Below are 25,466 nucleotides of genomic sequence, written 5' to 3'. Positions count from 1 at the left end.
GTAATTCTAACACTGCAATCCATCTTTCCTTGTGCCTCTGTCCTCACCTCCTTCTGTGACATTTTGAGACGGAGGTGAGTAGAGAGGACACGAGGAGTCACAGGCACGATTCAGGACACGATTCACAGTGTGTTGTCTGAGCTGTGGTTCTAACAGTCTGCTCCTCCTGTCCTGCCAGGTGACTCACTGCAATCCAACTCCATAGTGCACAAGCCATCCCAACCCTTGTCCTGGCCACTGAGGACCAGGTGTAGCACTGTGGGGGTCCGGCCTCGGCTGCAACCAGGGATGGGGATGGGAACAGGGGGATCAGGGAAAGAAAACACTGTGACTACAGCCAAATACCCCAGGATAAGGTAAGATACCCTGCTAGGTGTCCGACTGGCTATAACCTGCCACAGGACAGTACTCCACAGGACAACTCTCACTTCACAGTTCATATATGCAGCCAAAGAGCCCAGGATCAGGTTGGGGCGCTGCATAGCCTGGCTGTAATTATATAATCTTTATGGACACAGGCCTGTCCTCATGTTGGCTGTTACTGCTTACAGTATCTTTCACTTCACTGTGTTGTGTTCATATAAAAAACAAAGCATACATCTGTACCCCCAGTTCATGCAATGGCCAATGTTTGATCACACATTTCATCATCATTCCCTGTCCCAGCACACTGGTCCTTTGAGCTGGATAGGGACACAATGTTTGATCTACATTTAGATTTGGTATGTTGGGTCTTTATCCCATTAAAATATCCCATTTGATCCTCTTTGATTCATGAGCAAAATGCTGTGTTTTGCATCGGGGTATAAACGGTGGGAGTAATGAAATTCAATGCTTTGGCATCAGTTCTCCCGCAGAAACACACACACACAAGCCCAGGCTCAGGTAGCCATAGCAACACGTCCACTCTGCTGCTCATTTGTTCTCAGAAACATATCGCAGTCAAAGTCCTGTTATGAAAATCATGACCACTTTGCAAAAATAACAGTCCTTTGCATCAGTGAAGAAGCAACAGTCTACCACAATGTTTCAGTCTGCAAAGAGCAAAGCTACAATGCAGTGAAACTATAATCTAGAGTGAGCCGCATACTACAGTAAGAGAAAAAGAAGCTTTGATATGCAATATTATAAACTGGGTGGGTCAAGCCCTGAATGCTGATTGGCTGACAGCCTTGGTATATCAAACGATATAACACGGGAATGACAAAACATGTATTTTTACTGCTGTAATTACATGGGTAACCAGTTTATAATAGCAATAAGGCACCTCGGTGGTTTGTGATATATGGCCGAATATACCATGGTGTCCTAAAGCACGACGCAACGGACATACTTCTTCAGATACTTATTGTTTAAATATAATCTCTTTGCATACAGTTTTATCGAAAGCAACTACATCACAGCATACATTTTTTGTATGTGTATTTGTGATCCATGACAGAGTTGAACCCTCGACCTTGGCATTGCTATGCTCTACTTATCCACACAGGACATATATCTGCCAGAACCAGTACATATCTGACCCCAATCAAAAGAGGTAGTTCTGAGTAAGATAACACTATTCCCTATATAGTGCATTACCCCTTTTTCTCCCCAATTGGTAGTTACAGTCTTGTCCCATCGCTGCAACTCCCATATGAAGGTCGAGAGCCATGCGTCCTCCGAAACACTACCCTGCCAAGCCACACTGCTTCTTGACACACTGCTTGCTTAACCCGGAAGCCAGCCGCACCAATCTGTCGGAGGAAACAGTGTGCATGCACCCAGCCCGCCACAGGAGTTGCTAAAGCGCGATGGAACAAGGACATCTCGGCCGGCCATACCCTCCCCTAACCCGGACGACCCTGGGCCAATTGTGCGCTGCCTCATGGGACTCCCAGTCGTGGCTGGCTGCGACACAGCCTGGGATCGAACCTGAGTCTGTAATGACGCCTCAAGCACTGCGAAGCAGTGCGTTAGACCGCTGCACCACTCGGGAGGCTCAAAGTGCACTACTTTTGATCAGAGCCAAATGGGCTCTGGTCAAAAATAGTGCACTATAAAGGGAATCGGGACAGGGTGCCATTTGGGACACACACAGTGTCAAGGCTGGCATGTCTCCTCCAATTACAGCTCCATGCTAATGTCACTGTCCCTCTCCTCGTTAGGAGGCTAATGATGTTATGTGGCCAGCTCAGGGGACTGACCGTCATGAATGTGTGAACTAACTAGGCTAGCCCAAATCCATATCTCCTCTCTTCATTGCAAGATCATTTGAATGAGCGAAAAACAGAATGAGGGTCTGCACCAAGGCTTGTAGTAAGAGTTAGCTGCTTATATTTGTCATATTTAAAATATACTCATGTATACTCATGTGTGAATTAAAAATGTATTTTTTGCATATCCTAACTCCTCCTGAGACACCCTCAGAGAGTGGAGTCACAGCTAGGGTCTGCCATTATTAACGGCAACCCTGGATCAATTAGAGGTTGAGTGCCTTTCTCAAGGGCACATTTTTCATGTTGTCAGCTCGGGGATTCAAATTAGGGACCTTTCTGTTACTGGGCTACTGCTCTAACCCTAGGCTACCTGCCACCCTTGTGTGAACTAACTAGTGCAGAACTTTAAAAGCATGTGGACCATTTGATGAGGATTGTTCTTTCTCTCCGAGATACCTGCATTTCTTCCTGTTGATGAAGTCAGAATTGATGAATCACATAATGGTTATCGTAAGCACCAAACTGCGAGCTGCTCAGTGACGTGAGCCTACCAGACGAGCTAAATGCCTTCTATGCATGCTTCAAGGCAAGCAATTTCAACCATGCATGAGAGCACCAGCTGTTCCGGACAACTGTGTGATCACGCTCTTCGTAGCCGATGTGAGTAAGACCTTTAAACAGGTCAACATTGACAAGGCCGCAGGTCTAGACGAATTACCAGGAAGCGTACTCAAAGCATGTGCTGACCAACTGGTGGGTGTCTTCACTGATATTTTCAACCTTCCCTGACCGAGTCTGTAATAGCTACATGTTTCAAGCAGACCACCATAGGCCCTGTGCACAAGAATGCCAAGGTAACCTGCCTAATGAATACCACACCATAGCACTCACGTTTGTAGCCACAAAGTGCTTTGAAAAGTTTGTCATGGCTCACATCAACACCATCATCCCAGAAACCCTAGACCCACTCCAATTTGCATATCAACTCAACAGATCCACAGATGACGCAATCTCTATTGCAATCCACACTGCCCTTTCCCACCTGAACAAAAGGAAAACCTATGTGAGAATGCTTTTCGTTGACTACAGCTCAACGTTCAGCACCATAGTGCCCTCAAAGCTCATCACTAAGCTAAGGACCCTGGGACTAAACACCTCCCTCTGCAACTGGATCCTGGACTTCCTATGGGCTGCTCCCAGGTGGTAAGGGTAGGCAACAAAACATCTGCCATGCTGATCCTCAACATGGGGGCCCCTCAGGGCTGTGTGCCTAGTTCCCTCCTGTTCTCCCTGTTCACTCATGACTGCGTGGCCATGCATGACTCCAACACCATCATTATATTTGCCGGTGACACAACAGTGGTAGGCCTGATCACCGACAATGATGAGACAGACTCCAGGGAGGAGGTCAAAGACCCGGCAGTGTGGTGCCAGGACATAAATCTCTCCCTCAATGTGAGCAAGACAGAAGAGCTGATCGTGGACTATAGGAAAAGAGAGGCCAAACACACCCCATTCACATCGACGGGGCTGTAGTGGAGTGGGTCGAGAGCTTCCATTTCCTTGGCGTCCACATCACTAACAAACTATCATGGTCCAAACACACCAAGACAGTAATGAAGAGGGCACAACAAAACCTATTCAACGCCTATTCCCCCTCAGGAGACTGAAAATATTTTGCTTGTGTCCTCAGATCCTCAAAAAGTCATACAGCTGCACCATCGAGAGCATCCTGGTTACATCACCGCTTGGTTTGGCAACTGTTCGGCATCTGACCACAAGGCTTTTTGGAGGGTAGTGAGGGTAGTGAGTACGGCCCAGTACATCACTGAGGCGAAGCTTCCTGCTATTCAGAACCTCTATACCAGGCGGTGTCAGAGGAAGGCCCTAAAAATTGTCAAAGACTCCAGCCACCTTTGTCATCTTTGTCATAGACTGTTCTCTCTGCTACCACACGGCAAGCGGTACCGGAGCGCCAAGTCTAGGTCCAAAATGATCCTTAACAGCTTCTATCCCCAAGCCATTAGACTGCTAAGCAGTTAATCAAATGGCTACCCGGACTATTTGCATTGACCACCTTTTTTACACTGCTGCTACTCGCTGTTTATAATCTATGTGTAGTCAGTTTTCTGCTACCTACAAGTAGTTATTTCCTCAATTTACCATAACTAACCTGTACCCCCTCACATTGACTCGGTACCGGTACCCCCTGTATATGGCGTCTTTATTGTTGTTTTATTGGGATCTTACTTTATTTTATTATTATTTGTATTTTTTTTGTTGTTAGCAAATATTTTCTTTCTTACTTTTGAAAAATTCTACATTGTTGGTTAAGTAAGCATTTCACGATAATACCTGTTGTATTCGGCGCATGTGACATACAATTTGATTTTTTGATTTAAGTATCCCAATATTAGCTAAATAGGTCACCAACTGTTTGTGTTGACAGGAGGTGTTGCCGCTCAGTGCTGACTTGGTCATGTCAATCTTGTAGCTATCTAATACCTTAGTTAATATTCTGATGACAATTCCTGTGGAATCCAAAGGGCACAGGGGATGTGAACACATATAATTTATCAAGCTATAACATTTTGTTCCCACTTTGTGAAGCGTAATGAAGACTTTGTTAATGAATGCAGGAGATAAAGGAAATGCAGACAGTGTGCATGTTTTAATGAATCTTCAGGGGATTCTGTTTTATTTCATGTCTCCAGTTTTCCCCTCAAAAAGCTGCAGTGATGAGTACCATCAGCTTTTATGTAGAGCCCTGGTAGACATAATTCTGAAAGACTCATTGCATGCGTCTCAAATGGCACCCTGTTCCCTACATACAGTATTGCACTACTTTTGACCAAAACCCTATGGGGCTTTGTAAAACATTGTGCACTATTATTGGCAATAGGGTGCCGTTTGTGACGCACACACTCAATAACTAACGAGCCAGGAGAGAACACAAACTACATGACCAGAATGATGTGGACACCTGCTCGTCGAACATTAATATGGAAATGCTGCTATAACAGCCTCCACCCTTCTGGGAAGGTTTCCACTAGATGTTGGAACATTACTGAAGGGACTTGCTTCCACTCAGCAACAAGCATTAGTGAAGTCGGGCACTGATGTTGGGTGATTAGGCCTAGCTCGCAGTCGGCATCCAATTCATCCCAAAGGTGTTCAATGGGGTTGAGGTCAGGGCTCTATGCAGGCCAGTCAAGTTCTTCCACAGCGATCTCGACATACCATTTCTATATGGACCTCACTTTGTGCATAGTCATGCTGAAACAGGAAAGGGCCTTCCCCAAACTTGGAGGCACAGAATCATCTAGAATGTTATTGTATGCTGTAGCGTTAAGATTTCCCTTCACCGAAACTAAGGGGCCTTGCCCAAACCATGAAAAACAGCCCCATACCATTATTCCTCCTCCACCAAACTTTACAGTTGGCATTATGCATTCGGGCAGGTAGCGTTATCCTGGCATCCCCCAAACCTAGATATGTCTGTCGGACTACCAGATGGTGAAGCGTGATTCATCACTCCAGAGAACTTGTTTCCACTGCTCCAGTCCAATGGCAGTGAGTTTTACACCACTCTAGCCAACCCGTGGCATTACGCATGGTGATCCTAGGCTTGTGTGCGGCCGCTCAGCCATGGAAACCCATTTCATGAAGCTCCCGAACAGTTCTTGTGCTGACATTGTTTTCAGAGGCAGTTTTGAACTCGGCAGTGAATGTTGCAAATGAGGACAGATGATTTTTACGCGCTACGCACTTCATTACTCAGTGGTCCCGTTCTGTGAGCTTGTGTGGCCTACCACTTCGCGGATGAGCTGTTGTTACTCATAGACGTTTCCACTTCACAATAACAACACTTACAGTTGACCAGGGATGCTCTAGTGGGGCAGAAATTTGACGAACTGACTCGTAGAAAAGGTGGCATCCTATGACGGTGCAATGTTGTGTGTTCGATTTTATACGCCTGTCAACAACGGGTGTGGCTGAAGTAACTAAATCCACTAATTTGAAGGGGTGTCCACATACTTTTTTGTATATATAGTGTATATGTTAATATAACAAAACAAAGAGAAAGATCACCCTAACCATAACTCTTACAGGGGATTTCCACGGTCTGCGATATTTCGGATAGCCTCTCTAGCTTTGCCCTCATGTGGGTGCTTGTCAGCAACAAGCATGCTAGATAGTGCTAGGTATCAGCAGAGAATCCAGTAGGGGCTGGCAGCTATAGTAAGCTTTGATTGGTCAATCATGCCACGATATCGCAGAGTATTTGCATAAAATTCTGCATTCTGCAACTAAGGTCCCGCCCTGTTCACACTCTCTCGCCAATGCTCACGTCTCCCCTCAGTCCCCTCGCCCACTTCGCTTCCTTCATTTAAAATGAGTTGCTTCATCACCGATATCGTGTTCAAAGTAGATCAGTGGAACTCGACAGCTAGCCTTGTATCCACCCTCATATCTAAATCCCTTTTCTCTTGGGATTTCTCTGTCCATTGCTCATCCAAATTAAATGCCAACATATGAACCTAATTAAAGAGATACGGTTTTCACATATTGCCTTATTCAGGATTGGTCTCCATGGTGACAGCTGCGTTTCACAGCCACATTTGTTTATATGGGGTTAGAGACTTTCAGTGGGCATAGATGAGGCACTGCCATATTGTTTTCATCTGTCTGTTTGGTTCATTCAGATCTTCTAACACAGAAAGGTTAGGGGATAGGGGTTGTGTACTGAACTTTGCTGCCATGATACCGAACTTTAATTTAGCAATTATACTTTATTTTTACAAGTTCTGAGCATATGACCCTGAGTAAGAAGACAAAAATATCAATCACCGTGTACAATTCCAACCGGCTTTGGAAATGAACATTGGCAAAGCGTCATAGTGTAGTGTAGGTACTTTAAAAAGCCATTTAATTAAAAATATGTGTTAAAACCATACGGCCACACAGTGTTCTCTCTGCTATCCATCACCTTCCTGTCCTAACAATGATCATTTCCAGGCACTGGCTGTTTATCTGTCACTGTATTACTACATCACAAAACTTGATGACAAATGTTTGTAGAAGTCAAATCAAGTGAATTATTTCTCCATTCACTGCTATGGCAGGTATCTGTCATAGTATCACAAAGAGGATTGAGAGAAGAGTTGATTAGGTTAGATTTAAAGGGGCAATCTGCAATAACACAGCGAACACCCTGCCTGTGTCTTTGGTAAAAAAATAGGGATGGGTCTGGAAAAATGTAACAACTCTCTATTTCATAGACAGTCCAAGGACTGACCAACAATGATATCAACATTATAGTTTTAACCATGTCTTGAGGCTCTACAGTGTTTATTTACAGTACATGTACATTGTTTATATTGTGTGTTCTGATGGGGTATGGCAGTTGAACTAAGCTCATATTCAACAAGAATCAATAGATACATATCATTCATTTAAACTTTCAAAAATGGATGTACCAATCTCAGATTGACGGAAACTAGAGGGAAACTGTGTGTGTGTGTTTGCGTGTGTACACGTGTGTTTTTGCTCTGTATCAGATGTACACTGATGATAGCTATGCCTTTATAGAGGGGGTTGAAAGGAATCATGGTGATGTGACCTTGAGCAGCACTGTAACATAACCTGTATAGGCTAACATACAGTACATATGGTACTATACACACTACTCGTTTCTGCTTATAGTTTGACACGTGCCCTCTTGGAAGGAGGTTGACTTCCACATATTTATTGACAAGTGCGCTGTTGACGGGAGTTTAGCTTCGCACGGCTAATTTGTTATTCATAAAGAAGACATTCATTCTTTAGAATTATGTAAATGGTCTTTCCTCATAATATTATTGCGGGAGAAAGGAGTCTTACATAGTAGAGAACACAGCTAAGTATGTTCTAAGCCTGTAGAATTCCCCCAAACACAGAAGGGCAGAGAGACGTGGGATGCATTTTGTAATGCTTAATAGATGTGAATCTTGTGTATTTGTTATACAGGGCTTCAGGGAAGGAAGAAAGTTAGTGTCAAAGTAAAAATGACTTCAAGCATTTAGATGAAGTTCCTTTGCCTCACAGCATCAGGTCCATTCTTCGCTGGGTTTTTTCTACTTTTCTTTTCTTTTACAGCAGTCAATTCATCACCCTCAGTACCAAGAAGCCATTTGTGTAACAGGAACATGTGTTACCATGGCAACCCCTCATCAATCATGCAACGCAGCAGGGAGCAAATATGAAAAATGTTTGATTGACTTGCTCAGTATGAGTGTTCTTGTGTTCTCGTTTACTATTATTCAAGGTTCATGTTTTTCTTTTTCAATTATTGAAATAGCTTTGTATGAAAATCACTTCAAACAGTCATCACATCATTTTTGATTACAAGACCAAGCACCAGAAAAACCATATGGCACCTAATTATAATTCAGTGAACAAGAATGAATACCTATACTACCTAGGCTATAATACCTAAATACCTATACTACAGATGTAGGATTTTAATTTGATCATCCTGTTGCAGGAGAACTAAAACTTTTTGTGTATTTGATGTTTTAAAAGGAAGGCTTCTTAAGTGTGTAATTTCCACTTTGAAATGTCAGACTTGATTACTGTTAACCTTACTGTTAACTGGTCTTACTGTTAACTGGTCCTTACTGTTAACTGGTCCAACGCTTTAACCACCTGCCTCTCGTTGCACTCCACAAGGAGACTGCCTGTTACGCGAATGCAGTAAGTCAATGTAAGTTGCTTAAACTTTTCTTAAAAACAATCAAACAATCATAATCACTAGTTAACTACACATGGTTGATATTACTAGTTTATCTAGCGTGTCCTGCGTTGCATATAATCTGACTGAGCATACAAGTATCTTACTGAGCGGTGGTAGGCAGCAGCAGGCTCGTAAGCATTCATACAAACAGCATCTTCGTGCGTTTTGCCAGCAGCTCTTCGTTGTGCGTCAAGCATTGCGCTGTTTATGACTTCAAGCCTATCAACTCCCGAGATGAGGCTGGTGTAACCGAAGTGAAATGGCTAGCTAGTTAGCGGGGTGCACGCTAATAGCGTTTCAAACGCTTAATGCTGCTTTGAGGGTGGCTGTTGTCGTTGTGTTCCTGGTTTGAGCCCAGGGAGGAGCGAGGAGAGGGACAGAAGCTATACTGTTACACTGGCAATACTAAAGTGCCTATAAGAACATCCAATAGTCAAAGGTTAATGAAATACAAATGGTATAGAGACAAATAGTCCTATAACTACAAACTAAAACTTCTTACCTGGAAATATTGAAGACTCATGTTAAAAGGAACCACCAGCTTTCATATGTTCTCATGTTCTGAGCAAGGAACTTAAACGTTAGCTTTCTTATATGGCACATATTGCACTTTTAATTTCTTCTCCAAAACTTAGTTTTTGCATTATTTAAACCAAATTGAACATGTTTCATTATTTATTTGAGGCTAAATTGATTTTATTGATGTATTATATTAAGTTAAAATAAGTGGTCATTCAGTATTGTTGTAATTGTCATTATTACAAATACATTAAAAAAATTGGCCGATTAATCGGTATCGGGTTTTGTCGTCCTCCAATAATCGATATCTGTATCGGCATTAAAATTATAATCGGTTGACCTCTAGTATGGAATAGCATTCATTTCACAGAAGAAAGTTCTTTGTTTCTGGCCATTGTGAGCCTGTCATCAAACCCACAAATGCTGGTGCTCCAGATACTCAACTAGTCTAAAGACGACAGTTTTGTTGCTTCTTTAATCAGCACGACAGTTTTCAGCTGTGGTCAAATATCAAATAGCCTTTTAAGTGAAGGTTGCTGAAAATGGGCCCCTGTACGCTTATGTAGATGTTCCATAAACAATCTGCCATTTCCATATACAATAGTCATTTACAACATTAACAATATCTACACTGTATTTTTTTTAGCAATTTGATGTTATTTTAAATGGACAAAAAATGTGCTTTTCTTTAAAAAACAAGGTCATTTCTAAGTGACCCCAAATCTTTGCACGGTAGTGTGTGTGTATATATATTGAAAAATAAAGGATTTTTATCAATTAGTATATTTGAGTTCATCCGTAACATTTGTTGTATTATTTGTTCTGTCTTTTCTGGTGGATTAAACTGAAATTGCAAACAACTTTCTATGGCTTGTTTAAAAAATAACATTTTAGAGATTATTTTGTTTTCAAATAACCAAAAGTGAGCGGTTGTAATCTGAATCAAGGGTATAGGCCATTCTTGAACATGGGGTGAGACATTTTTACTAATTTGTGAGAGAACTCGTTCAGATTTAAGTGTAACTTTTGTATGCCTGAATCCTTTAGTGCGAGGTCTAATGCATTCATATTTAATCATTTCTACTTCCCAAATTCTTATTCATTATATAAATAGCCCCTTTTAATTTTGACTGGTTTGCCATTCCAAATAAAATGGACTATTTTATTTATTTATTTATTGCCCATTTAGTGTCATTTAAGGTGAAGGCAAAACCATAAGCAAATCGGTAAACTGGGAAATGACACGTTTTTCAGGGTGATTTTTTACTTATTTTTTCTCCCACAAATACAGGTGTTTAATATTCCACTTTGTTATTTTATTTTTAATTTTACCCCTTTTTCTCCTCAATTTCGTGGTACCCAATTGTTTTTTAGTAGCTACTATCTTGTCTCATCGCTACAACTCCTGGACGGGCTCGGGAGAGACAAAGGTTGAAAGTCATGCGTCCTCCGATACACAACCCAACCAAGCCGCACTGCTTCTTAACACAGCGCGCATCTAACCCAGAAGCCAGCCGCACCAATGTGTCGGAGGAAACACCGTGCACCTGGCTCACCTTGGTTAGCGCGCACTGCACCTGGCACTCCACAGGAGTCGCTGGTGCGCGATGAGATAAGGATATCCCTACCGGCCAAGCCCTTCCTAACCCGGACGACGATAGGCCAATTGTGCGTCGCCCCACGGACCTCCCGGTTGGCGGCCGGTTACGACAGAGCCTGGGCGCGAACCCAGAGTATCTGGTGGCACAGCTGGCGCTGCAGTACAACGCCCTTAACCGCTGCACCATCCGGTCCACATCCCTGTCGGACCCTTTTATTGGTAATGTAAAAGTTTCATTTTTTTGTGATCCAATACGTAATATAGTACAGTTATCATAATTTGGTTTTAATCCAGAGAGGCTGGAAAAGGTATCTAGATCCTCTGAGGCTGTGGAGGGATTCTAAATGTGGATTTAAACTTGAATCATACAATGACACCTTTGTTTTGAAATCCTGAATTTCGAATAATATAAACAGCTAACATTTGATGGCAAAAATAAATAGATATGCCGATAGTGGACAACATGTTTTACTCCTCTTGACAACTTAAAACTTTCTGAGAAGTAGCCATTATTTACTATTTTACACCTAGGGTTACTAAACATAACTTTAACCCAAGAGATTAAACAACAAACCTATTCCCCCTCAGGAGGCTGAAAAGATTTGGTCCTCAGATCCTCAAAAAGTTCTACAGCTCCACCATCGAGAGCATTGCATCACTGTCTCTTAATGGCAACTGCTCGGCCTCCGACCGCAAGGCACTACACAGGGTAGTGTGTACGGCCCAGTACATCACTGGGGCCAAGCTTCCTGCCATCCAGGAGCTCTATACCAGGTGGTGTCAGAGTTGGGCCCTAAAAATGGTCAAAGACTCCAGCCACCCTAGTCATAGACTGTTCTCTCTGCTACCGCACGGCAAGCGGTACCGGAGCGCCAAGTCTAGGTCCAAGAGGCTTATAAACTGCTTCTACCTCCAACCCCAAGACTCATGAACATCTAATCAAATGGCTACCCAGACTATTTGCATTGCCCCCCTTCCCCCCACCCCACCCTCCTCTACGCTGCTGCTACTCTCTGTTTATTATCTATGCATAGTCACTTTAATAGCTCTACCTACATGTACACATTACCTAATTTGCCTCATCACCGTTGACCTGTACCGGTACCCCCTGTATATAGCCTTGCCATTGTTATTTTACTGCTGCTCTTGAATTATTTTCTACTTTTAGCTCTTTTTTTATAGGTATTTTCTTAACTGCATTGTTGGTTAGGGGCTTGTAAGTAAGCGTTTCACTGTATGGTCTACACCTGCTGTATTCGGTGCATGTGACAAGTAACATTTGATTTGATTTCCAGTACTTGTCTTATATTGTCTCCAATGTATCATCCATGTAAAAAAAACCTGTCTGATTAGGATGAATAATATCCGACAATACCTTTTTAATTCTATGAGCTAACCATTTTGTTTACCCTATAATTTATTGTGTAATTTTGCAGATGATATAGGTTACTTTTTGTGCAAGATAACGTGCGACTCTGTCGTGAGAAGCTCTCTTTTACCACTCCAGTATAATTGAATAGAGGAAACGTGCTTCTGCTTGGCGTGCCATGCTAATTTGAAAACAATGAAGTTGTTCTGCATGCTGCTCTCTGTTGTGCTGTAATTATATGAAGGCAAGACAAGCAGAAGTCAAGGATATGATGAGGAAGAATCTGTTCACAGAGAAGAGTACAGTGCAGGGTGCACCCTTGAAATCATTCTTGGTAGAGGAGCGAAGTGCTGTTTTAATATGGTGACATTTATTATATTATATTTCTATTCAGTTTACATAATGTTGTTTACTCACTGTGTATGTATACTGTATTCTGGACATAGCTTATCCTAAAATATCGACTACTGTACACACCATTTTCTTTCCAAATCATATACACGCCACGTGTTTATATTCTGGATTCTAACCCATGCTCAGGGTATTTACACTGGATTGTTATTTCTCGATTTCTTGTTTAGACTTTGGGGATTATTTGTGTGATTGCATTGTATTTGCTAGGCATTCTACTGCATTGTTGGAACTAGTAACATAAGCATTTCACTGCACCTGCTATAACACCTGCAAATATGTGTACGCGACCAATACACTTTGATTGGATTTTGGTAAAATGTGATCATTCATTGCGGTGGTATTTCTTATCGTTTCAGTGAGACTATTTCTGAGTGTGATCATAGCTGTAAGGTAGCACTGAGAACAGTAAGTGGACATTTCCTTTTTCTCTATTGGACCATGCTCTTGTCTAGCTTCTGTCATTATTTTGAGATATGTGTAAAAACCCCTCTCTCACAACTGTAAGGTCATCTGTCCTGTGGCAGTTTGATCAGATTTAGGGCAAATGTACAGTACTGATCCCAGCCCAAGCCTTCCATCTACACTATCTCTCTATACTTATCTGCCCTATCTTTCCATTCTTCCCTCTGTCCCACTAATCAGCCATGACACCTCTTTTGCTTCACAAACAATCGTGATATTTTCATCAGAGCTCTCCAGCCCTCCTTCCTTCCGCCAGGGAGAGTGAGAGCGACAGTAGTGGAATGGGGGAGTGAGACATTGTAGCAGGCAGGATGCTACCACTGCTACCGATCTGTTTAATTTCATTACTACTTCACCTTTGTGATTGATAAAGGAACTGACTCAAGCACCAGGACATGTATCTATTGAATCCATTCTATAGCTGCCGATGCTCTGCTTCCTGGCTGCAGCAGCTTTCTGTAGTGTCTAATAGTCTCTCTGTGTGGTGCTCCTGAATGATTTCTAGGTGGGCTTGATAATTATGTCATACGCAGCTGACACTAATTGTACATCCCTAGCGTCTCTCAATGGATCTGCCTGGACAAAACGGAGCGGATGTGATGTGAGATCCATAAATGGATACTGCTTCTACAGCTTCTGATGAACATTTACTGGCCACATCACGTTACACTGGATCTGGATGTGAACAAATGCAACGGAACTCCTCTTGATGAGAAAGGAATCTCTACCTCTGCGAGGTGGAGCCACTCGCTGCTGCCTAGCTCTGGTCTCTCTGCTCCGCTCCTCTCTGAGAGTGATGAGAGTACAAGAGAGAGACGGGGGGAGAGAGAGAGAGGTAAAGAGAAAGTGAGAGGTACTAGAGAGAGAACCAGAGAGAGAGGGCGAGAGAACAGATAGATAAACAGAGAGAGAGGGCGAGAGAACAGATAGATAAACAGAGAGAGAGCGGTACTAGACAGACAGAGAGAGAGAAACAGAGCGAGAGGTCCTCTAGAGAGAGAGAGTGAACCATCTGACAGTCAGACAATGAATGTCAGTGTGTAGTGGAGAGTGGTTCATTTCTGCCTGCCTGGCAGTGTGGCACTGTGTGAAGCAGCTGTCTCTTTTTCTGCTCTGATACTCTAATAGGCCAATAAGCGCAGTAATGCAGAAGCTGTAGAGCGAAGAGAAGAGACACAAGCCTCTTATGACTACAGTACAGGGATGATGCTTTGAGGACCAGACTGAGAAGTGCTCTGGGGATTCAGGGTTTCAGACTGCAGAGTGTAGACCGAGAGAGAGCTGCTGTGCTGTACATACCTGAGATACTGCAGTTAATCGCTGCACCTTTATAACACATTCAGCATGGATCTGGATGAACTGTGTACTTACACAGATGGCATGGACAACAGCTCCCTAAAGTACCCAAAGACTGAGCAGACTGAGAAAATGTGGATGCGACTCAAGGGAATGTAAGTTTTTTTCTTTCTTATTTTTATCCTTCCTTTTCTTTTTTCATCTTTCATCCCTCCTCAGCGAGGAGCTGACCATGAGACGTGATCTGTCAGGGTGGTTGAACGCTCTTGTGTAGAAATGTTTATTTGTTATAAGTACTGATGCAGTGTTTTAACGCCAGTTCTGACGCGTTGCTGCAGTATCTTTGTATATTTGTATTCCATCACTATACTATATATCGAAGCAGGTTTATTGGTATTCTTATGTGTACATATTTGGTTTGTAAACAATACATTAGTGTGTATTCATTACTACTGTAGGTTTGAGAGGATTGTGTACATTATATGATTTCAGTGTATGTATGTACTGTAGGTACACTAAATTAACAAAAGTATGTCGTCCAATATCTCATTCATAAATCATGGGCATTAATATGGAGTTGGTCCACCCCTTTGCCGCTAAAACAGTCTACACTCTTCTGGGAGGCTTTCCACTAGATGTTGGAACATTGCTGCGGGAACTTGCTTCTGTTCAGCCATAATAGCATTAGGGAGGCCGGGCACTGATTTTGGGCGATTAGGCCTGGCTCGCAGTCGGCATTCCTATTCATCCCAAAGGTGTTCAATGGAGTTGAGGTCGGGGATCTGTGCAGGCCAGTCAAGTTATTCCACATCGATCTCGACAAGCCATTAATGTATAGACCTCACTTTGTGCACGGGGGCATTGATATGCTGAAACAGAAAAGGGCCTTCTGCCAACTGTTGCCACAAAGTTGGAAGCACAGAATCCCTCTAGAACATAATTACATGCTGTAGCGTCACTGGAACTAAGAGGCAATGCCCGAAAGATGAAAAACAGCCCGAGGCCATTATTCCTCCTCCACCAACCTTTACAGTTGGCATTATGCATTCGGGCAGGTAGCGTTCTCCTGTCATCTGCCAAACCCAGATTTGTCTGTCGGACTGCCAGATGGTGAAGCGTGATTCATCACTCTAGAGAACGCGTTTCCACTGCATCAGAGTCCAATGGCGGCGATCTTTACACCACTCCAGCCCACGCTTGGCATTGCACATAGTGATCTTAGGCTTGTGTGTGGTTGCTCTGGCCATGAAACCCATTTCCATGAAGCTCCCGACTAACAATTCTTGTGCTGACGTTGCTTCCAGAGGCAGTTTGGAACTTGGTTGTGAGTGTTGCAACCAAGAACAGAAGATTTTTACGCACTACGCGATTCAGCACTCGGTGGTCACATTCTGTGAGCTTGTGTGGCCTACCACTTCGCGGCTGAGCCGTTGTTGCTCCTAGACATTTCTACTTCACAATAGCAGCACTTGCAGTTGACCTGGGAAGCTCTAGCAGGGCAGAAATTGTTGACTTGTTGTAAAGGTGACATCCTATGGCGGTGCCATACTGAAAGTCACTGAGAGCTTCAGTAAGGCCATTCTACTGTCAATGTTTGTCTATGGAGATTGCATGGCCATATGCTTGATTTTATACACCTACCAGCAATGGGTGTGGCTGAAATAGCTGAATCCAGTAATTTGAAGGGTTGTCCACGTACTTTTGTATATATAGTGTATGTATTTAGCGTGTGTGTGTATACATACAGTACCCGTCAAAAGTTTGGACACACCTTCACATTCAAAGGTTTTTCTTTATTTGTACTATTTTCTACATTGTAGAATAATAGTGAAGACATAAAAACTATGAAATAACAGATAAGGAATGATGTAGTAACCAAAAAAGTGTTAAACAAATCAAAATATATTTGAGATTCTGCAAAGTAGCCATCTTTTGCCTTGATGACAGCTTTGCACACTCTTGGCATTCTCTCAACCAGCTCCATGAGGTAGTCACCTAGAATGCATTTAAATTAACAGGTGTGCCTTATTAAAAGTTAATTTGTAGAATTACTTTCCTTCTTAATGCGTTTGAGCCAATCAGTTGTGTTATGATAAGGTAAGGGTGGTATACAGAAGATAGGGCTATTTGGAATATTATGGCAAGAACAGCTCAAATAAGCAAACAGAATCGACAGTCCATCATTACTTTAAGACATGAAGGTCAGTCAATACGGAAAATTGCAAGAACTTTGAAAGTTTCTTCAAGTGCAGTTGCAAAAACCAACACTATGATGAAACTGGCTGTTGTGAGGACTGCTACAGGAAAGGAAGACCCAGAGTTATCTCTGCTGCAGAGGATAAGTTCATTAGAGTTAACTGCACCTCAGATTGCAGCCCAAATAAATGCTTCACAGAATTCAAGTAACAGACATCAACATCAACTGTTCAGAGGAGACTGCGTGATTCAGGCCTTCATGGTCAAAATGCTGCCAAGGAACCACTACTAAAGGACACCAATAATAAGAAGAGACTTGTTTGGGCCAGGAAACACAAGCAATGGACATCTGTCACTTGGTCTGATGAGTCCATATTTGAGATACAGAGTAGGTGAACAGATGATCTCTGCATATGTGTGGTTCCCACCGTGAAGCATGGAGGAGGAGGTGTGATGGTGTGGGGGTGCTTTGATCGTGACAGTGATTTCGTCAGTGATTTCTTTAGAATTCAAGGCACACTTATCCTGCATGGCTACCACAGCATTCTGCAGCAATACGCCATCCCATCTGGTTTGCGCTTAGTAGGACAATTATTTGTTTTTCAACAAGACAATGACCCAATGCCCACCTCTAGGCTGGGTAAGGGCTATTTGAACTAGAAGGAGAGTGGTGGTGCTGCATCAGATGACCTGGCCTCCGCAATCACCCGACCTCAACCCAATTGAGATGGTTTGGGATGAGTTGGACTGCAGAGTGAAGGAAAAGCAGCCACCAAGTGTTCAGCATATGTTGGAAAAGCATTCCTTATGATGCTGGTTGAGAGATTGCCAAGGTTGTGCAAAGCTGTCATCAAGGTGAAGGGTGGCTACTTTGAAGAATCTAAAATATATTTTGATTTGTTTACCACTTTTGTTGGTTATTACATGTTTCAATATGTGTTATGTCATAGTTTAGATGTCTTCACTATTATTCTACAATGTAGAACATTTGTAAAAAATAAGGAAAACCCCCTGAATGCGGCGGTGTACCAAACTTTTGACTGGTACTTACTCTAAGCCGATATCAGTCTTTGTATTAACCTACTGTTTTTACAGTACATGAATTAACAAATTCATGAATGATTTAATGGAAGTAATAATGGTATAATATGTGCTCTTCAGCAGTTCTATTTTTTCAACCTTATAATCAATATGTTAACACATAAGATTGATTAAGCTAAATACAGCTGGCACTATGATGACACTAATTTGCAGTTGCATAATATGTCATTTTCACAGTTTACAACAAATGAATGGGTTGATTATGTAGCTGTTAAACTTGTATCTGACAAAGGTGTCGCAGTAGTAGCAAACTGTTTATCACTGAAGCTTATCTAAACTCATTATGTATTCAATAGTTCCTTATAATGTGCACTCACAGTACACATGTTTACGCCCACACACACAATCCACTGCTGAAATCCCTGATCACATAGTCCTCAATCACACACTGTCCCCTGAGCATCTCTCTAAGCACGCACACACACACACACACACACACACACACACACACACACACACACACACACACACACACACACACACACACACACACACACACACACACACACACACACACACACACACACACACACACACACACACACACACACACACACACACACACACACACACACACACATCCGTTACAAGTATGGGATTACAAAAAGACGGTAACTGTAATCCGTTGTGCTGCAAGCAAAAATATTGCAATCAGATTACAGATACTTTGAAAAACTAGATTACTTTTAAATTCAGAAAGGATGTTTGCGAAAAAAAATATTTGACACTTCACTGTTTTCTCAATGATGTTCAAATCAGCATTGAACAATAGCGCAAATTTAAGTTTTTTGCATCTGAGCGAGTCTGACCACAAATCAGAGACCACTATGATGACACACCAAATGCGGGAAAAGAGCAGGAATAGGCTTTTGTAGGCTACTGTCTAAACTATGTCTTCCAATGGTGCGACTGCTGTCGGCATCCAAAAATGATCCAACTTGAATAAACACTTGGAGGTAAAGATGACAGCAGTGGTGTAGTCTACGGCGATATGGATATCACTTATTATTGATATCTACATAGCGCATTGATGTGAATCACACTGCTGCTCTCTCATTTAGCTATTTGCGGTTTACGGATTGTGGTTGTTCACAAATCTAAATGTATATTTGAACCCAATAATAGTTGAATTCAAGAAGTTTTATGATGCCTATCAATCATTGTTTTTGAAACCAGTGGACAGCAAGTAAAAAATGTGCTCTTGCAACAGCTGCATAGTGAGGATCCCAGCCTTTGGAATAAACAGGGTTTTTATTACTCAATCTAATTAATGCTGATAAAAATACATTCATAGGCCTAATGGACACATGCTTAAACTTGCACACTTTTGATAGACTTAAATGTGCAATCTGTAGTTGCTACATGCATTTTTGGACTTCTAAATTATATATATTAATGTAAAGATATACTTTTATCATATGATTATATGTAGTAGAATGCAATGGGTTAGAAGAAGCCTAGATAACCAACCACTAAAGTAAAATGTAACATCCATGTATGGCCAGTTATGTATTTTTGTCTTCTTCTAATGCCTCTTAAGGGGAAAGTAATCTCAAAGTAACACAATGTATTCAGATTACGTTGCTGAGTTTGGGTTGTCCAAAAGTTACGTTACTGTTTACAATTTGGAACTAGTAACTAACGGATTACATTTAGAAAGTAACCTACCCTACACACACGCACGCACGCACGCACGCACGCACGCACGCACGCACGCACGCACGCACGCACGCACGCACGCACGCACACACACACACACACACACACACACACACACACACACACACACACACACACACACACACACACACACACTGCTCTCAATGTAATCCCCTGAATACCTGTGGCTCACTGGTGTAGGAGACAGACAGTTGTGTTGCTATGGAGCAGAGCGGGGGAGGAGAGGGGTTATAAAAGGAGGGGATGGGAGAAGATAGGAGAGGAGGGGAGGGGAGGGGGAAGAGAATAAAATAGCACTAGGATAGGAGAGGAAGGAAAGGAGAAGAGAAAAGTAAAGAGGATAGGAAAGGAGAAGTAGAGAAGGGAGAGGAAATAAAGGGAGGAGAGGAGGAGAGGATAGAAAGGGAGAGAAGGAGAGCAGAGGGGAAGAAAGGAAAGAAGAGGAGGGGATGGGAGAGAGGGGAGCAGAGGAGGGGATAGGAGAGAGGGGAGCAGAGGAAAGAGAGGAGAGGAGGGGTAACAGCGGGTAGAGCAGAGCAGATACCTGTATGTCCTCTTTAGGCGGCCTGATCTAAGTCAACACAGCTGGGGTAAGCGGTGATCGCTCGCTGGCTGGCTGATTGATGGACTGACTGGCTGCCTGATCTCAGATATTAAAATCCCTGCTCCAGCATTATAATCACCTCACACACACGCACAGACTCACACACACAGACTCACACACAGACTCACACACAGACTCACACACACACAGATTCATTGTATAGGCAGGACTCTCCACTGAGCACTTCTCCCCTCCCTGAAATGACATGATGTCACACTGAGCCTCTGTATAGGAATAGGCCACATACAGGGCTACATGTCAATTCAATTTATTTTTAAATTATTGAGCTAAATTGATTTTGCTCTTTTCTCATAACTTTTCTTGTTGAAGCTGTCTCTTGTCTTAATGCTTTAAAGTACAATTTCAAGCACTTTTTTATAAAATCTGAAAAAACATTTTGTGTGATGCATAATTTACTGCTGTTGAAATAATTGCTGTGAGTGTGATGATTCCAGCGATTCTTTTGCAACATTCCTCCTCTTCACACCAGATGAAACACCCTGGTGAAGGTGTGTGTGTGTGTGTGTGTGTTCTCCACTACCCTATAGTTAGGAGATGAGTGACTGGAGAGGAGAGAGAGAACAAAAATGTACATGACTAATCTGAATCTCCTAGACCAGACTGCTCCAGAGCAGAAACACACTCATTATTTATATCAGGCTGTGTCTCAAATGGCACCCTATTCCCTATATAGAGCACTACTTTTGACCAGGACCCATAGGGAGGTATCTGTTTAAAAGTAGTACACTATGCAGGGAATGAGGTGCTATTTGGGACACAACTCAGAGCGATGACGTACCTTGTATGGCCTACTAATCTAATGTACACTCCTCATCTTGTTTTTCAGGCAGAAGTACAAAAACACGTCTCAAAGGTACGTCACATGGTATCTGTCTATCTACTCTCTCTCTTTGTATGCGTGTGTGTGTGTGTATACATATATATGTGTATATATATATATATATATATATATGTGTGTATATATATATACAGTGGGGAGAACAAGTATTTGATACACTGCCGATTTTGCAGGTTTTCCTACTTACAAAGCATGTAGAGGTCTGTCATTTTTATCATAGGTACACTTCAACTGTGAGAGACGGAATCTACAACAAAAATCCAGAAAATCACATTGCATGATTTTTAAGTAATTAATTTGCATTTTATTGCATGACATAAGTATCAGAAAGAATTCCGGCTCTCACAGACCTGTTCGTTTTTCTTTAAGAAGCCCTCATGTTATCCACTCATTACCTGTATTAATTGCACCTGTTTGAACTCGTTACCTATATAAAAGACACCTGTCCACACACTCAATCAAACAGACTCCAACCTCTCCACAATGGCCAAGACCAGAGAGCTGTGTAAGGACACCAGGGGTAAAATTGTAGACCTGCACAAGGCTGGGATGGGCTACAGGAAAATAGGCAAGCAGCTTGGTGAGAAGGCAACAACTGTTGGCGCAATTATTAGAAAATGGAAGAAGTTCAAGATGACGGTCAATCACCCTCGGTCTGGGGCTCCATGCAAGATCTCACCTCGTGGGGCATCAATGATCATGAGGAAGGTGAGGGATCAGCCCAGAACTACACGGCAGGACCTGGTCAATGACCTGAAGAGAGCTGGGACCACAGTCTCAAAGAAAACCATTAGTAACACACTACGCCGTCATGGATTAAAATCCTGCAGCGCACGCAAGGTCCCCCTGCTCAAGCCAGTGCATGTCCAGGCCATCTGAAGTTTGCCAATGACCATCTGGGTGATCCAGAGGAGGAATGGGAGAAGGTCATGTGGTCTGATGAGACAAAAATAGAGCTTTTTGGTCTAATCTCCACTCGCCGTGTTTGGAGGAAAAAGAAGGATGAGTACAACCCCAAGAACACCATCCCAACCGTGAAGCATGGAGGTGGAAACATCATTCTTGGGGATGCTTTTCTGCAAAGGGGACAGGACGACTGCACCGTATTGAGGGGAGGATGGATGGGGCCATGTATCGCGAGATCTTGGCCAACAACCTCCTTCCCTGAGTAAGAGCATTGAAGATGAGTCGTGGCTGGGTCTTCCAGCATGACAACAACCCAAAACACACAGCCAGGGCAACTAAGGAGTGGCTCCGTGAGAAGCATCTAAAGGTCCTGGAGTGTCCTAGCCAGTCTCCAGACCTGAACCCAATAGATAATCTTTGGAGGGAGCTGAAAGTCTGTATTGCCCAGCAACCCCAAAACCTGAAGGATCTGGAGAAGGTCTGTATGGAGGAGTGGGCCAAAATCCCTGCTGCAGTGTGTGCAAACCTGGTCAAGAACTACAGGAAACATATGATCTCTGTAATTGCAAATAAAGGTGACTGACATAACAGGAGAAAAAAACAAGGTTGCCAGGTGCACAGTGTTTCCTCCGGCACATTGGTGCGGCTGGCTCCCGGGTTGGATGTGCGCTGTGTTAAGAAGCAGTGCGGCTTGGTTGGGTTGTGTATCGGAGGACGCATGACTTTCAACCTTCGTCTCTCCCGAGTCCGTACAGGAGTTGTAGCGATGAGACAAGATAGTAGCTACTAAACAATTGGATACCACGAAATTGGGGAGAAAAAGGGGTAAAAATGAGAAAATAATAAATAAATAAATTAAGAAGTGTATAGATAAAACATTACAGACCTCTACATGCTTTGAGAGACTAGTCAAGGACCATATCACCTCCACCCTACCTGACACCCTAGACCCACTTCAATTTGCTTACCGCCCAAATAGGTCCACAGACGATGCAATCTCAACCACACTGCACACTGCCCTAACCCACCTGGACAAGAGGAATACCTATGTGAGAATGCTGTTCATCGACTACAGCTCGGCATTCAACACCATAGTACCCTCCAAGCTCGTCATCAAGCTCGAGACCCTGGGTCTCGACCCCGCCCTGTGCAACTGGGTACTGGACTTCCTGACGGGCCGCCCCCAGGTGGTGAGGGTAGGCAACAACATCTCCTCCCCGCTGATCCTCAACACGGGGGCCCCACAAGGGTGCGTTCTGAGCCCTCTCCTGTACTCCCTGTTCACCCACGACTGCGTGGCCACGCACGCCTCCAACTCAATCATCAAGTTTGCGGACGACACAACAGTGGTAGGCTTGATTACCAACAACGACGAGACGGCCTACAGGGAGGAGGTGAGGGCCCTCGGAGTGTGGTGTCAGGAAAATAACCTCACACTCAACGTCAACAAAACTAAGGAGATGATTGTGGACTTCAGGAAACAGCAGAGGGAACACCCCCCTATCCACATCGATGGAACAGTAGTGGAGAGGGTAGCTAGTTTTAAGTTCCTCGGCATACACATCACAGAGAAACTGAATTGGTCCACTCACACTGACAGCGTCGTGAAGAAGGCGCAGCAGCGCCTATTCAACCTCAGGAGGCTGAAGAAATTCGGCTTGTCACCAAAAGCACTCACAAACTTCTACAGATGCACAATCGAGAGCATCCTGGCGGGCTGTATCACCGCCTGGTACGGCAACTGCTCCGCCCTCAACCGTAAGGCTCTCCAGAGGGTAGTGAGGACTGCACAACGCATCACCGGGGGCAAACTACCTGCCCTCCAGGACACCTACACCACCCGTTGTTACAGGAAGGCCATAAAGATCATCAAGGACATCAACCACCCGAACCACTGCCTGTTCACCCCGCTATCATCCAGAAGGCGAGGTCAGTACAGGTGCATCAAAGCTGGGACCGAGAGACTGAAAAACAGCTTCTATCTCAAGGCCATCAGACTGTTAATCAGCCACCACTAACATTGAGTGGCTGCTGCCAACACACTGTCATTGACACTGACCCAACTCCAGCCATTTTAATAATGGGAATTGATGGGAAATGATGTAAATATATCACTAGCCACTTTAAACAATGCTACCTTATATAATGTTACTTACCCTACATTATTCATCTCATATGCATATGTATATACTGTACTCTACATCATCGACTGCATCCTTAAGGTCAAATGCCCCATTCTCGAGCCCGGCCATGTAACACATGTATCACTAGCCACTTTAACTATGCCACTTTGTTTACTTTGTCTACACACTCATCTCATATGTATATACTGTACTCGATACCATCTACTGTATGCTGCTCTGTACCATCACTCATTCATATATCCTTATGTACATGTTCCTTATCCCCTTACACTGTGTATAAGACAGTAGTTTTGGAATTGTTAGTTAGATTACTTGTTGGTTATCACTGCATTGTCGGAACTAGAAGCACAAGCATTTCGCTACACTCGCATTAACATCTGCTAACCATGTGTATGTGACAAATAAAATTTGATTTGATTTGATTTGTAAGTAGGAAACACTGACGATTTTGCAGGTTTTCAAATACTTGTTCTCCCCACTGTATGTATGTATGTATGTATGTATGTATGTATGTATGTATGTATGTATGTATGTATGTATGTATGTATGTATGTATGTATGTATGTATGTATGTATGTATGTATGTATGTATGTATGTATGTATGTATGTATGTATGTATGTATGTATGTATGTATGTATGTATGTATGTATGTATGTATGTATGTATGTATAGTAGCTACCGAATGTCATTTTTTGGTGAGTTTGGACATTTACAATGAGAGCCACTGTGCAGGTTTTGATGCATGCTTGTCTGAAGAACTGTCTGTGTGGAGTCTTGAGTCGCTAGGGCAACGGGCCTGCCTGCTCTGAGAAGAGGGGCAGACTGAGGGGCAGAGAACAGAGAGGAGAAAAAATGCAAGGAAATCAGGATAGATAGCAGTGGTAGCAGTACAGATAATGCATCCACAGTTAAAGGTTAAATAAAATTAAATCCAAAATGCTTCTCAAACACTGCCGAAAGCTAGCACTATATGATGCCTTGTCTCCTTATTAATTTAGCCACTTAATTAGCTAACTAGCAAGTTAAACCATATACACAGCTTCCACTTTCTCCCATTGTGCTATTTACAAACAATTGCGACTGGCTCAGCTTTTCTGGGGAACTATGGTAAGCTAATAATGTAAAATAATGTGACAGGTGAAATGAAGAACGCTATCTGCTTTAGTTATTGAAAAACCAACCTGTGGCTGTTTCAAATACCGGGGCATACTGTATATACAGTATACCACCCACACCTAGTGTATATACAGTATACCACCCACACCTAGTGTATATACAGTATACCACCCACACCTAGTGTATATAGCAGGGAGGGGCAACTGCCAGCCCGCAGCCTCCATT

At 42.9% G+C, this 25,466-nt stretch overlaps 1 protein-coding gene across 4 annotated transcripts in view; it reads left to right on the top strand.

Annotated features, from left to right (window-relative positions):
* The first annotated feature begins 238 nt into the window (after positions 1 to 238).
* LOC124044034 (calcium/calmodulin-dependent 3',5'-cyclic nucleotide phosphodiesterase 1A-like) overlaps positions 239 to 25,466 on the top strand; it is a 76,137-nt gene continuing 50,909 nt past the window's right edge. The window contains exons 1-2 of one of the 4 annotated variants that reach the window (XM_046363352.1): positions 239 to 356; positions 21,062 to 21,088. In XM_046363352.1, coding sequence (XP_046219308.1) covers positions 289 to 356; positions 21,062 to 21,088 — 95 coding nt within the window. In that variant the 5' untranslated portion in view covers positions 239 to 288. Of the gene's footprint in view, positions 357 to 14,229; positions 14,789 to 21,061; positions 21,089 to 25,466 lie in introns of those variants that run through there. The other 3 variants (XM_046363349.1, XM_046363348.1, XM_046363351.1) reach the window with 3 other exon arrangements.

The sequence above is a fragment of the Oncorhynchus gorbuscha genome, linkage group LG09 (genome assembly GCF_021184085.1).
Source record: "Oncorhynchus gorbuscha isolate QuinsamMale2020 ecotype Even-year linkage group LG09, OgorEven_v1.0, whole genome shotgun sequence".
Taxonomy (NCBI): Eukaryota; Metazoa; Chordata; class Actinopteri; order Salmoniformes; family Salmonidae; genus Oncorhynchus; species Oncorhynchus gorbuscha.
This window is presented reverse-complemented; position numbering and strand designations above follow the sequence as displayed.